General features: G+C 41.7%; 1 protein-coding gene across 4 annotated transcripts in view; it reads left to right on the forward strand.

The window, feature by feature from the left end:
- CUL4A (cullin 4A) overlaps nucleotides 1-15,272 on the forward strand; it is a 69,272-nt gene that overhangs the window by 33,703 nt on the left and 20,297 nt on the right. For all 4 annotated transcript variants that reach the window (XM_075852534.1, XM_075852537.1, XM_075852535.1 and 1 more), the window contains exons 11-16: nucleotides 309-427; nucleotides 1,738-1,930; nucleotides 2,841-2,945; nucleotides 4,032-4,142; nucleotides 5,729-5,814; nucleotides 13,942-14,049. In XM_075852534.1, the coding sequence (XP_075708649.1) occupies nucleotides 309-427; nucleotides 1,738-1,930; nucleotides 2,841-2,945; nucleotides 4,032-4,142; nucleotides 5,729-5,814; nucleotides 13,942-14,049 (722 nt within the window). The remainder of the gene's footprint in view (nucleotides 1-308; nucleotides 428-1,737; nucleotides 1,931-2,840; nucleotides 2,946-4,031; nucleotides 4,143-5,728; nucleotides 5,815-13,941; nucleotides 14,050-15,272) is intronic.

Consider the following 15,272-nt stretch of genomic DNA (forward strand, 5'->3'; position numbering starts at 1 on the left):
CTCACGCAGGGCATTTTCGAAGCAGGAACTTCACTTTATGACATCCATATGCCCTAATAGGCTAAATGGAAAGGGGATGTCATGAGACAGCACCTTTTCTATGTTGTAACGCTTCTCTTGTTCACCCTACACAACAGGCCTCTTAAGTTGTATCCTGAGTGTATTATCTTGCCATTTTATATATTTATACACATATATATATATATATATATATATAGTAAATTATGAACACAGACCTTCTTGTTAGAAAATTGTACCTGTGTACACGGGCTTGATTGTAATAGCTGTGCATGGTTTTCTACACGCAGGTCTAAAGAACATGCTGGATGAGAACAGAGTTCCAGACCTGACTCTTATGTATCAACTCTTCAGTCGGGTCCGAGGTGGTCAGTTGATCCTGCTGCAGCACTGGGGGGAGTACATTAAAGTATGAAACCAATTATTTTATCATATTTGCACAATTGTAAAGCAAAATACCACCTGATCTACATGTCATCTTCTATTCATGCATCTAAATATATTTCTACAAGTGGATAGTTCTATGCACTGTATGGTCTGCCAGCGTGTAAAGCGCCTGAGGCCTGCCAGTTTGTAAAAAGGTATTTTTGTTATGTATTTTTGTTATATATTTTACAATCAAGCTGACTTCTAAGTGTTCTACACAGTTTTGTGTAATTTTACTTTGTATTCGATCCACAGTAATATTAAAAATAACCGTGCCTGATATACTAGTCCTTTTCAATGAATTAGAATGTCATCAATAAGCTCATTTATTTAGTCATTCAATTCAAAAAGTGAAACTCCTATATTATATATATTCATTACACACAGAGTGATCTATTTCCAGCTTTTTTTTATTTTAATGTTGATGATTATGGTAACAATTAATGAAAAGCCAAAACATCGTCTCTTAGAAAATTAGAATATTAAATAAGCCCAATTTCTAAACTGATTTTTAATACGGAAATGTAGGCCTACTGAAACGTTTGTACAGTATATGCCCTCAATACTTGGTCGGGCTCCTTTTGCATGAATTACTGCATCAATGCGGTGTGGCATGGGGGCGATCAGCCTGTGGCACTGCTGAGGTGTTATGGAAACCCCAGTTGCTTTGATCGCGGCCTTCAGCTCGTCTGCATTGTTGGGTCTGGTGTGTCTCATCTTCCTCTTGACAATACCCCATAGATTCTCTATAGGGTTTAGGTCAGGCGAGTTTGCTGGCCAATCAAGCAGAGCGATACTGTGATTATTAAACCAGGTATTAGTACTTTTGGCAGTGTGGGCAGGTGCCAAGTTCTGCTGGAAAATGAAATCCGCATCTCCATAAAGCTTGTCAGCAGAGGGAAGCATGAAGTGCTCTAAAATTTCCTGGTGGACGGCTGCGCTGACTCTGGACTTGATATATTTCAATTATAGAGGGAAGGCTGTCAATCAATGAGAAGGACCGCCTGCTTGACTCCTAAGCCCAGAATGTGCAGGGAGTTAAATGGAAAAATTACAGGTTATACTGAATCTTTTTCACAATAAATCTATATCAATCAGCTCCTCCTGCTCTATAGTGTTCTGCCTGCAGATTGGACTGAATTTTCAAAGTGACAGGTTCTCTTTTAGCAGTCTATACTTTGTGATGGGAAACTAAATGCTAATCGGCTAGATAAACCATGTTTATATAATTTGTCATGTTTGATGCTTGCCTTTTATTGAGATTAATGTCTTATGTATTTCTCTCTCTTATAGACTTTTGGGAGCGCGATCGTTGTAAATCCAGAAAAAGACAAGGACATGGTGCAAGAGTTGCTGGATTTCAAGGATAAAGTGGACCATATCATTGACGTTTGCTTCCAGAAAAATGAGAAGTTTGTCAATGTTATGAAGGAATCATTTGAAACGTTTATTAACAGGAGAGCAAATAAGCCGGCAGAACTGATAGGTACTCAACGCGTTCTTTATTTAATGGTCGTTCTTATTTCCATTCAGAAAGAAAAGATGGATACATTTGCTAAATATCTTTAGTATTGAAATTGAAGCTGTTACTGGACAGATCAATATCACTTATGTACATGTTTACTTGAGAGAGAAAAAAATAAGATCTGACTGCTTTCCCCTGAATCTCTGAAATACTTCCCAGCGGTGTAGCGATGCAGCACACACCATATACTAGACAGGGGTCAGATTTGAGGTTCCTCTGCCACTTCTCTATTCACATTTGGATGGAGACTTGTGCTGTGCTGATGATGAGTATGAGGGGCAGTATACATTTAGGGACGATATCTGTTCGATCTACTGCAACTTTACCCACACCAAGATGACAGTGGGGGCTTAGAGGAGTTCAACATTATTTACACCAACCTCAATTCTAAACCGAGGTTGGCCAAACCTTTTAATGCCTAAAGCTAGGTTCACATCATGCTTTTGTCATGCAGTTTAGGGTTGTTGTCTTTTTTTTTTTTATAGTTCACATCAATGCTTTTACCTAACAGTTCAGGTGTTTGCCATAAAGAAAAACTTATACTGCAATAAAAAACGTATACTGACATGGTCTTCCATTGTAAACCTGTCCGGATTCTGTTTTTTTAGGACAAAAAATTGCTGCAGGTTTACAATTTTTTTGTCCTGTCAAAAAACATCCAGACATACTATTTCTTTTGTAAAAGTAGTGTATGCTAACAGGGTTTTTTTTTCTTTGCTAAATATTTTTTGTTTCAAAAATGTTACCATATAAATATATACCTCGCACGTAGCCATAAAGCTACTATATACGGTATCATGAACATAATAAACTCGCAATGTTTCATCTGCTTGACTTCATGTTTTACATGTCCAATTCATTTTCATTACAGCCAAATACGTTGATTCTAAACTACGTTCTGGAAATAAAGAAGCGACCGATGAAGAACTGGAGCGATGTCTTGATAAAATTATGATAATTTTTAGATTCATCCATGGTATGTTGGTTACTATACACAATAAACATTGTTCTACTCTTTATTAACAAGCTGAACAGATTCTCTCCTTTATTTTGCTTGCTCATAAAATATTAAGACACTTCTGTATTACTCATTGATTAATTCTTGTCCTGATCTACCATGTAATGGAAGTAAGCTATAAGCTATGCTAATTTCTGCTTTAATAAGCTCATCTTTTAATAAATTGTAAAGGTGTGTAGAATTCTATGGTTAACTAGTGGATCCTGACCACAAATAGTCTCTTCTGTAGTCAGATTCTATCAGTAGAAGGTACCCTTGGGCTTCCCAGCACTTCTACTAAGCATGCTTTATTCATTCTAAAGGGACGTCCCAGATTGTTCTGTCTAGCTATTGATCCTACAGCTGCATCTTCTCTAAGATGTCACACAGCAGGCTGCAGTGACTGAGGAGACATGACAGTCTAGAGTGGTAGGATGGGGTAGGAAGAATTACGACTGCGCTATTGTTTCTGCCTCAGGAAAGCTGAGGAATGGAGACAAACTGAAACCATTTGCATCGGAAGCATTACCATTGAAATGAATGGTATTGCAAATGGAAGCTATGGTTTGCCTTTCCGTTGATGGGTTCCTCCGAAGGAAAGGTCTGACAGAACCCATCAACGGAACCCTAAGGCTGGTGTGAACACACTCAAAGTTGGCAACAGTTGGACTAAAATTAGTGTTTTGCCTTTCTATGGGTCAAACATCTATGTCTGCGAAAGGTTGAACTTTTTTAAACCTAAATAACTGTGTAACCACTCATCTTTTAGATTTTCTTCATTTTTTTTATGAGCCACAGCAAGCCCTATTGGTCATGTCTTGGTTTAACACCCTTAACTTCAATGAGAAAAACTGCAGATCTGTAAAACTGCATGGAAAAATTGAGAGTGCCGTTTTTTATGTAGTACCACAATGCAGATTTTCAGAAGCTGGTTTTGGTATGGGAAATCTTTTCATAAACAGATATGCGATGCATATGACAAATATGAAAATATCTGAACTCCAACTATTTCTTTCTGATTTCATCCTATCATTTAAGTACAGTTTATTTTCATTTTTCTTGCAGGTAAAGATGTGTTTGAGGCATTTTATAAAAAAGACCTTGCTAAAAGACTGTTGGTGGGAAAAAGTGCATCTGTTGATTCGGAGAAATCAATGTTATCTAAACTTAAACATGGTATGTACTAAGGCTTGTAGTGGGACACACCCCAGATGTGTGACTATAAAGGATGTGGTTGGTTCTATTTTTTGCTTTTCACACGCAAACGTGTATGATCCATATTCGCAGTACGAGTTCTGCATCCTGTATTCTGGACTTGCACCATACAGATACGAAATTAAACTTTTCAATGACCATTTGGCTACATGCCCTTTGTCCTATGTTTCTAATACAGATGTCATTCGCTACCATGAACTACTCCTAGGACCATTACATTTTCCGTTGTAAGAGTAAACTTGTAGATCACCGTGTCTCACGATTGTCATGTGAAACATTTTACTGAACGATAGGAATATCCTGTGTGTAACGGTTTAGCTGAGCTCATCAATAAGCTGCTACGTGTTTCTTTTAATAGGAAGTTATCTTTCCCTTCTTTCTGCTGAAATTATTTTTTTACAAAAATAAAGGGAACCCAGTCTTTGAAACGACTGTGTAAATTGGCCCATTGGCGTTTCACTTTTTTTCTTAGACAATCAGTATATCAGTTTCCCATGTAAATTCTTGCCTGTAATCATGATGTCACAGCTGTCCTTTTTATATATTTTTTTTTTATACATTTTTGAGCAAAAATCTATCCGGCAGTATGGCTTTGTTGCATAGCGACAACCATGAGTCTGCTTAGCTCTGTGTATTCTGAATTCATCACTGAACATTTTCCAGCCTTTTCCCTGTAGATCGTGCAAGGAAGGGTCCTCTTACTTTGCCCGACATGGGCCGTGTAAACGAGCACCGATCAATGAGACAGCTCGTTGATCGGCACTCGTTTGCTCCTTTCACAAGGAGCAATGCATGGGGACGTCCTCATATATTTATCATGTCGGCAGCACCTCTCCCTGTTCACACAGGGAGATATGCTGTCGACAACGATAATATTTTCTGCAGCATAAATGATACAATCAGCCGATGAACGAGTGTTCTGTGAACGCTCGTGTGCCCGATAATTGGCCCGCGTACAAGGGTCCTAAGGCTATTGCCAACCAATCTTCTCTGTCGCTCCATGCAGTGGGCTGGGATTGGCACACTTCCTTTGACCTGAATGCTGCTGCATAGGGCATGATCTGCAATGCTTTAGACCTGTTTCTGTGGCTCTCCAGCATCCTGCTTACGATTTGGAATGATCTATAGAACTGCAGCTCCTTCCTATGTGGTGCCTGGGGAATGTAGCATGTGAAATGTAGTTACCAGAGATACTGGCTGCAAAGAGTGAGTTCTACAGTCAAGATTTCTGAGAAAAGGCGGATTATTCTCTTCCAGAAAGAAAGTTAAAGGTGTCATGGGGGAAAAAAGAACAAAGTTATGATGTGGTGGGAAACATTCTATATGTTTGCTGGAGATTCTCTTCAATAGATTAGTTATAGAAGCTCCAAGGTGGAACTTCTCTTTGAATAAAAAGTTCTGATTCCTGAAATCCAAACCTTTTAAAAGAATGGATAAGGCACATTATTAGTAATATTTAACTTCAAGTTTTAGTAAAAAGTTGTTTTATTCTAGAAGTCCTAGAAATCTCTCGTTTATTTTCTGACTTCTTGTTTTGCTACTTGCAGAGTGTGGTGCAGCGTTTACCAGTAAACTGGAGGGAATGTTTAAAGACATGGAGCTATCAAAAGATGTAATGATTCAATTCAAGCAGGTAAAATCATCTTGTCTGTTTTTTTTCATCTCTTCATCTGAATTTATTTTTTAGCAAAGCCATAACCTGCATGTGACATTTTAAGGAGTTTTGCAGTCTTTAAAAATTGTATGCAGGTGGTTTAACTGCAGTAGGATTAGTCTTCCTAATGTGCTGTCTGTAGCTAAAATCCCCCTGTAGGCCATTCTTACATGCAGTCACATGACCATTCTCCTGGTGTTTATCTCCTGCTTGTGTGACGGCCCGTACACTGCACTTGTAGGGAAGGGAAAGAAAGAAAAAAAAAAAACAGAACAGTATCCTGGTTTGATCTGGGTGCACTAGCGCAGTTATGAACTAGTGTTATGCGTTCAGGGTGGTCTAGATGAATCAAATGTATCCCATGGTGACCAGACTTCTTTGAATCGTGTTAAGCTATTATTCATAGAGGCTGTCAAAGACTCCATTCTTCTGACCTCCCTTATTCTTAAATATAAGTCAGCAACTACAGGGGGATCAGTTCTCTTCCATCGCGCCGAAATGAGACACTTAGCTGCTGTGAGCACATGTAATAATAATCTAGAGGAGACCTTACTGAGCCCTTTCGGCGGTACATTAAGCAGGAAAGTTAGCACAGACAATGGAACCCTGACCCCCAGCAGTGTCTGGAGTAAACCCGCAACCTCTCTCCAGAAGGGGCGAATTAACCGACAGTCCCAAAAAATGTGAGGAAGTGTCCCCCTCTCGCTGCAGCACCTCCAACATCTATCCGAAACAAGGGGATATATATGATGGAGAAAGTCTGGGGTATGATACCAATACATCAAAATTTTATATTGGTTCTCTCTATATGCAGCGCAAAGAGAAGATTTCGCGGCTTGCGACCATATAATTTGCCACAGCGATAGGGGTATCTCCCTCTCCATGTACGTCTCCCATTTGGTCATATAGTTATGTTTTGGGATCTCATTTCCCCCTGGAGATGAGAGGATACTGTATATATCCGAAATTAATCCCCTAGTGGAGGCAGTATTCCTGCAGAGAACTTCAAAGTGCGTAGGTTTAGTAAAGCTGCCATCTCCAGGGAGAGAATTGGCAAAGTGGGTGATCTGTAGGTAACTAAAATGTGCATTGGGCGGTAACTTATATTTAGACTGCAGCGTCGAGAATGGCAAAACCGTTCTCAAACAGGGGTCTATTATGTCTGCAAAGTAGAACAATCCAGCTTCTGCCCACGGTCTAGTCATCCTCGCAGTGAGCCCATCCGGTAGAGCCGGGTTAAATAGAAAAGAAGTCATGGGAGATTTGGGAGAAGACAGGGGGTATAAGGTGTTAGCTAGCTTCCATATGTTTTTGGTGAACAACATGGGACCTAATAGGGATTTTGGGCAAGTCTCCACCTTTCCAGACCACAGTAGCGAATTCGGGTGAATAGGAGCTACCCACAGCTTCTCAATCTCTGCCCATTTAGTATATGCCCACCTTGAAGTCCAGCCAGGAATTCTACGAAGATGTACTGCTAAATAGTACCGATACACATCAGGGACAGCCAGGCCTCCTACTGTCATAGTAGAAAGTAGGACTGCTTTTGGTATTCTATGACGCTTCCCTGCCCAGATGTATTTCAATAAGGCTGTTTGGAACCTACGAATTTCGCTACGTGGTATAGGCACCGGGAGAGTTTCCAAAAGGTATAAATACTTTGGTAGAATAGTCATTTTCACTGCAGATATTCTACCAAAGAAGGACAGCGGGAGGGAAGACCATTTAGACAGTAGCGTATTTATTTCTTGAAAAAATGGGGAGAAGTTATTTTTATAGAGGGAGGCATATGTGCGGGTGATCTGGACACCTAGATATTTGATCCCTTCCTCTTTCCATGTATATTTAAATGTTGTTTGTAGTGTCGAAATGAGCTGCGGGGAAATATTAAGTGGCAGAGCTTCCGTCTTAGAGTTATTAAGCTTATATCCCGAGTACAGACTATATTCTTTCAATACTGTATGTAAGTTTGGTAGGGTAACTTGCGGGTTGCGTAAAGTCAAAAGAACATCATCTGCAAATAGAGAGATCTTAAATTCCCTATCTCGCACTAAAAAACCTTGGATATCTGGATTACTCCTGATACGGGCCGCTAGAGGTTCTATGCATAGGACGTAAAGCAGGGGGGAGAGGGGGCAGCCCTGACGAGTCCCATTAAAAATATCAAATCGTTTAGAAATCGCATGTGGTAATTTAACTACAGCATTTGGTAAGGTATACAATGAATGTAAAGCGGTGAGGAAGGGCCCTGAAATACCTATTGTTTTTAGTGTGGCAAAGAGGAAGGACCAGTCCAATCGGTCAAAGGCTTTTTCAGCGTCTAAACTGAGGAGCAGGCCAGGAGACTCTGTTTTGTTAAGAACTTCGATCAGATCAATAGTCCGTCTAGTATTGTCTCCTGCCTGCCTATGCATGACAAAGCCCACCTGATCTTTGTGAATCAGGCCCGGGAGCAATGAGCCAAGTCTATCGGCCAGTATTTTAGTGAATATTTTGAGATCTGCATTCAACAGAGAAATTGGCCGATAATTAGAACAATCAGACTGGTCCTTCCCTGGTTTGGGAATAACCGTGATGAAAGAATGAAGCATGGAAGGGGGGATGCCAGCTCCCGATAGAAAGGAATTAAAAAGGGTTACTAAATGTGGTGTTAATACATCTTTAAAGACCTTATAATATAAATATGGAAATCCATCGGGCCCTGGAGATTTTCCATTAGGCAAGTCTTGTATGGTGTTCTGTAATTCCTCTTCCGTGATGGGGGCATTGAGCATAAGGCCATCATCCGGCATGATAGTGGGAAGTGGGCAGGACTTTAAGTATTCCAATATTTGTTGTTCCCGAATGGAAGGATCTGTAGAAAGTTGGGATGTGAGAGAGTATAATTTTGAGTAATATTGGTAAAACATGTCCGCCTGCAAATTGGGATCATAGATCAATTGACCTCCTGTATCACGGAGAGCAGATGGGGTCGACTGAGCCTTTTTATCTCTTAGCTGAGCAGCAAGTAAAGAATGCGCTTTATTCCCTCTCTCATAATATCTTTGTTTGGTATATAGAAGCATCTTCTCTACATTAGCAATAGAAAGATCCTTTAATTTTCCCCGCGTGGCAATGATTTGTCGAAGAGTAGACGTCGAGGGGTATAGATTCATTTTACGTTCTAATTTAGTAAGGGCCGCCGACAGCTCTAATCTCTGCTGAGCTTTATCCCTCTTAATATGTGAGGCGAGAGAGATACATTGCCCTCTAATTACCGCTTTGTGCGCCTCCCAAATTGTGGCCAACGAAGGAACTGAGTCTTTATTAAGGGCAAAGTAGGATTCAATGTGTGTTTTAAGTGTGTCCCTATGCTCCGGAGATTTAATCAGTCGTTCATTCAACCTCCAGTGACATATCCGGGTCGTTCGTAAGTCAGAAAGCAGGTCCAACATAATTGGAGCATGGTCTGACCATGTAATAGCCCCTATTTCAGCCGATGAGGTTGAACGAAGTCCTGGTACGTTGCCAAGGAATAGATCTATCCGAGTATGTGTTTTATGTGGGTGTGAGTAAAAGGTATATTGTTTAGCCGACGGATTTGAGATACGCCATAGGTCATAAAGATTGTGCTTGCGAATCAAGCGTCGAAATGCCGAAGCGCGTTGTCGCAATTCCGTGGGCGGAGAGGGAGCACTAAGCGAGTGTCTGTCCATGCTTTCTGAAAAAGGGAGGTTAAAATCCCCCCCTATGAACAAAGTAGTTGGCGGCAGGCGGGAAATTTTGGAGAAGACTTTTTCCAAAAAAGCAATTTGTAATGTATTTGGTGCATATAGGTTGCATAAAGTAATCGGGACACCTTTCAGGGTCCCTGCGAGGATGACATATCTCCCCTGTGGGTCTACTATTGATCTTGTTATTTGTAGTGGACAATCCCTTGAAATTAGAATAGCCACCCCTGCGCTTTTCTTAGAGTGTATAGCTGCATATGCTTTAGGAAAATGGGGTAGTGCAAATTTGAAAGACCCCGAACTGTCATGGTGCGTTTCTTGTAGAAAGGCGATATCTGCTCTCAGGTGTCTCAACTCTCTAAGTGCTAGCCGCCTCTTAACATTGGAATTTAATCCCTTAGCATTCAAAGATACTATGCGCGCCATGACAATTCTTTAGGCCTGAAAGCAAGTATGTACAACGTACCCAGATGATCTATCAAGTTGGGCATAGCTCGTGTTGTCCAGGAAGGACGTCGCCATTTCGGTGATATGTTCTCAGTCCACACACCTGGTTTCCTATTCACGGAAGTAAGGGGAGGGAAAGAGGGGGAGGGAGGGGGAAGACATAAACAGACAACTACAGACAGAAAATAAATCAAAAAACATACTTGAAGCATAAAGTCGGTCGAACGACAATGAATGGAATCTAGATTCCATGTGGAGACTAGTATATTAGAACAATTTACACATTTAGATATCGCGTCAACCCCTAGATGCCTCGACTGCACTAGGAGGGTATACTGTCTCCATAAGGGAGAAGAATCACCGAGAGCCAATTCCGTCAGGAACATAGCCAACAGACCCAATAACTGAGACAGGCCAATTCTGTACATTCCGTACAAACAAAACTCCTCTGCAGCCTATAAAAAATAATCCAGGGCATAAAAATCCCCCTTTTTTTTTTTTTCTTTTTTCCATACAATGAACTATTAATGCGATCTAAGCATATAAACATGTAAGAAAGATTATGAGCCTCCCTTATTCAATACATTAACGCTGAAATGTTGGCTTAGGTCCATGTTCAGACATGGACCCTCGCTGATTCCCGGTCTTCCTTTGTGAAGGGACCTTTTGCCAGACAGGTGACGGAGGGGGTGGAGGCGGGGTGAGTTCCCACTCAGGCAGTTTCGGGACTGGAATGTCCATAGTGTCACAAAAAGCTCGAATATCCGACGATGTTCTCAGAACCGCCGAGCGACCATCTCGTCTGGCTGTAAGGCTAAACGGGAATCCCCATCTGTAGAGGATATTATTTTCTCTCAGAGAAGCAAGTAAAGGGCGCAATTGTCTGCGCCTATGAAGTGTGATCCAGGATAAGTCCGGTAGCAGTTGGACAGTGGTTCCTTTGTGTTGAATGACTCTATGAGCTCTGGCTTTATTCATAATGGCTTCTTTCAGCTCGTAATCCGTCACACAGCAAATAATATCACGAGGTAACGGCGAAGCTCCTTTAGGTCTGAGAGCTCTATGGGCTCTATCTAACTTGATAGGATGATCAGGTGGAGCATCTAGGATTTCATTAAAAATGGTCGCCAATAGCTCCTTTAAGTTTTCGTCCTGGGTAGCTTCAGGGACACCCCGAACTCTGATATTATGTCTTCTGCCTCTATTATCTAGGTCCTCCAAATGCTTTTGATAATCAGAAAGAGCAGCATGCTGTGCCACTACTGTGGTTTGTAGTCGTGATACATATTGGCGAGTGCAATCATGGTCATCTTCCAGTGACTCTATTCTGTGGGACATTTTTTGTATGTCTTGCCTGACTGTTGCAATAGCCGTGTTGCAGGTATCTTTCACCTCCGCTATAAGCGACTTAAAGTCCTCTCGGGTGGGGAGCTGCTGCAAAAAAGACTTCCATTCCTGACGTTTAGGAGCGGGGCTCTCAGAGTCAGAGGAAGAAAGCCACGGCTGTGCATCCTCTCCTTGAGCATATGGCTGTATATGGCCTGCTATAGGGAGCGTTTCCATCTCAGAATTTTTCCCTGCTGTTATTATGTCCCTAGGTCGTTTTGACATAGCAGTGTCCAGTCTGCAGGGTAAGGGTGGCTGAGGGGGTAATAGGTGTTTCCCAACCCTTAATGTTGAGCCACTAACCTGCATGTTCCTTCTTGTGGGGGAGGGTGACTCCGCAGTGTATGGCGTCTCCAACTCCTCACCAGCCACGTGTGAGGCTGGCTCCGAAGATGGCGGCCATCCCTCTCTTTGCTCCTCCTGCAGATCCTCCTCCGGCTGTAGTGTCTCTCCGTCGGTCAGCGGCTGTGATCTGACCACATCTTGATCCTCTATGACCGATGGGGATCTGGAGGACTGCGACGCCTCCTCGTGTGAGGCCGGCAGTAATGGCGCCTGTCCTGTCGGCGCATCAGAGAAGAAGGCATCCAAAGTGCCGCTCCTCGGGGCTCCGGGGAGTACCTGCTTGGACTCCATCCTCTTGGCTGACCGTCTCACCATCATCGGTAAGTCTTTATTAGATTCTCGGGAGGCTACACCGAGTAAAAAACGCTGTGTTACGGCTGATGATCAGAGGAGCTCCGGACTATGCGACTCACTCCATCGGCTCCCAGGACACGCCCCCTCGTTATCTCCCCTCTTACTCCTCCCTGTAGTACATGATGTCACACATCACATGCCTAGTATCACTACTGCTCTCCCCATCCCTTCCTGTAACTGGAGGGATTGTGTTTCAAAAGCTGGGCAGCCGACTGCGCTATTGATTCCTTCAAAAACGACAGAACCCTGTCACAACGGTGATAAACGGAAACCTTTAGCAACCTTTATCACCATGGATATCAATGGTAATGCAAACGGAAGCTTAGGTTTCTGGTTGCCTTTCCGTTGAGGGGTTTACCCGACGGAAACCTCAGACGGAACCCCTCAACGGAAGGGCAACGGTGATAACACAGCCTTATAGAGGAAGCTGTAAATATAGACACTGTCTGTGGGAGAGAAGAGGAATCATGGAAACTAGTCCTTTACATGATTATCTTTCTCATAGCAAGCCCTAGCAAAAACGAAAACAAGAAAACTGAGCTGGGCAGCATAATGAAACTATAAAATAAATACTTCAGAGTTACGGTGGCATTATCTGGTGATCATTCACATACACATAGGTACTTTTCTGTGTTTTTTTTCATAAGCTCGGAAAACACCTTTAAATATATTGATTTTATATCTTGTCGGGTCATGTGTATTTCATTGTAATGTCATGTATGTTTTTGTTTAGGGTTCTGTTCACACTACCCTTATGGTTTCCTCATGACAGCCATGATGGGTCCGTTTTCAAACATATCCCAATGGATCCCATTGACTTCTAATGGGTCGGTTGATGTTCCTGTTTCTTTTATGGCAAAAATAACACAGTACACTTTGTTGTTCTTGGCATTAAAAAGCAACAGAACTCCCGACAGCTGAAAAAAAGCAAATGTAAAAAGAGCCTAAAAAGCACCCAAGTCCTGAAATGTTTATAAATATAAACGGTCTGCATTTTTTAAAACGAATTATTTGTGCTTTTGATTTTGTTGTGATATGTGCTCAAATAAATCATGGCAAAGTTCTATATTGTTGCAATCTAGTAAATCTTTACATTTCCTGTAGCACTTCTAATACAGGATAAAAGAATGAAGAAGCACGCTTGTCAAATCTTTTTTTCTCTCTTCCCCCGTTTGTAATGGACATCGGCTACATAGTTGTTCAGTTGAAAATCCTACTGGTTGCTTTAGTCCCCATTTATCAGCCTCAGTACAAACGCAGACAAAGATAAACCTCATCGAGGGAGTGCTTCTTTAACGTTCAATACATTTTTACTGATTCCATTTGCCTAGAACCTGATAAAAATAGCCCCATTCTGGGTTAGAAAAAATCTACTTGATAGTCCAATGCTTCATGTAGCGAGTCTACATCAACGGTCATTGCAAGCGAATCCGCTCTGGGCATCACGGACTGCTGCCATGACTTCCAAATGTCCAGTCGTTCAGAAATCTAGCTATTCTGGGGAACCTGGATAATCTCAATTTTACAATAATAGGCATTATTTCATGCCTGATTCAGCCTTGTAATCTTCCCACGTTCATTCTTTTCTATCTTTCAAGTGAAGGTCTAACATTAGTTAACATAGTCTACACTGTAAGCAAATGTGAAATCCAGTATCTGCGTTTAGCATGTGTGCGGTGTATCTGTTGCTACCTGGAAACGTTTAACAAGGGGACTATCGGCTGGTGCTAAGAAATCTTTTTATGGCTTTAATTTTATTCGCTCTATCGATTGCGTACAAGTGCTACATAGAAACATAAGATACAGTATATCAACAACATATTACACTATAATAAATTATATGCTTGGTTTTTTTTTTATACAGTTTATGCAGAATCACAGTGACCCTGGCAACATAGACTTGACAGTCAATATACTGACAATGGGTTACTGGCCAACCTATACACCAATGGATGTCCACTTAACAGCAGAGGTAGGCAAGCGTAAAGATTTTTCCATTGCAAATAACCTTGTGTCTAGTGCTATACATTTATTTTCACGTGTAAGGTTGAAGGGGTATTACATTTTTATTGAATTAACGTATTTATTTCACAGTACTGCTAATACACCTTTCTTATACCAGTGTAATAGACTCTTGTTTGTCGAATAGTATAGCGCATGTATATACTACAAAGGACAGATCTATGGGCTATACCATTCTAAAGGACGTAAACAGAGTAAATATGGTTACAGTTACTTGACCCACACATGCCAATTCACCTCAGGAATTCAGTTAGCAGCACACATCATATGTCCTTTAGGGTTGTACTAGAATCGACAATTATCACCTGTCCACAGGATAATTGTCTGATCGCTGGGGACCCCACCACTGGAACCCCTTACGGATTGTGAAAACGGGGGTCCTGGACCCCTTATTCCTCCTCAACACAGTGAGAAAAAGCTTGAATGGACTGGCGGTTGAGCATGTGCCTGCCGCTCTATTTAACCCCTTAGTGACCACTAATACGCCTTTTTACGTGATTCACTACTGGGCTTTAGGCTAAGCTGACGCCTTTTCATGTCAGCCTAGTCTAAGTCCTGCACGGGTCTCCCGTGCAGGCAGGAGCCGGGGCTCTGCTGTCTGATGACAGCTGAGCTCCTGCTCCAACGCCCGCGATCGAAGTTTACTTCGATCGCGGCCGTTTAACCCGTTAAATGCCGCCGTCAATAGCGACCGCGGCATTTAACTTTGTTTACAGAGGGAGTGCGCTCCCTCTGTCACCCATCGGCGGCCCGCGAATTCAATCGCGGGTCTCCGATGGGGTGTCATGGCAGCCGGGGGACTGATAAAAGCCCCCAGGTCTGCCCTGGACATATGCCTGTTAGGACGCGCCGGAGGCACGTCCTAACAGATTGCCTGTCAGATTTACACTGACAGGCAATAATGCTCTGGTATACGAAGTATACCAGAGCATTATAGCAGCGATCGGAACATCGCACAGTAAAGTCCCCTAGTGGGACTAATAAAATCAGTCATCAAAGTGAAATAAAGATTATTAATAAAAAGTACAGTAAAAAAATAAATAACCATTTTTTTCCATAAAAAGTGGTTTTATTTAGTAAAAGTGTAAAAAAAAAAAAAAAGTACACATATGTGGTATCGCCGCGACCGTAATGACTCCATTAATAAAGTTAATATGTAATTTAAACTGCAAA

This window comes from Rhinoderma darwinii, chromosome 2 (assembly GCF_050947455.1).
Source record: "Rhinoderma darwinii isolate aRhiDar2 chromosome 2, aRhiDar2.hap1, whole genome shotgun sequence".
Taxonomy (NCBI): domain Eukaryota; kingdom Metazoa; phylum Chordata; class Amphibia; order Anura; family Rhinodermatidae; genus Rhinoderma; species Rhinoderma darwinii.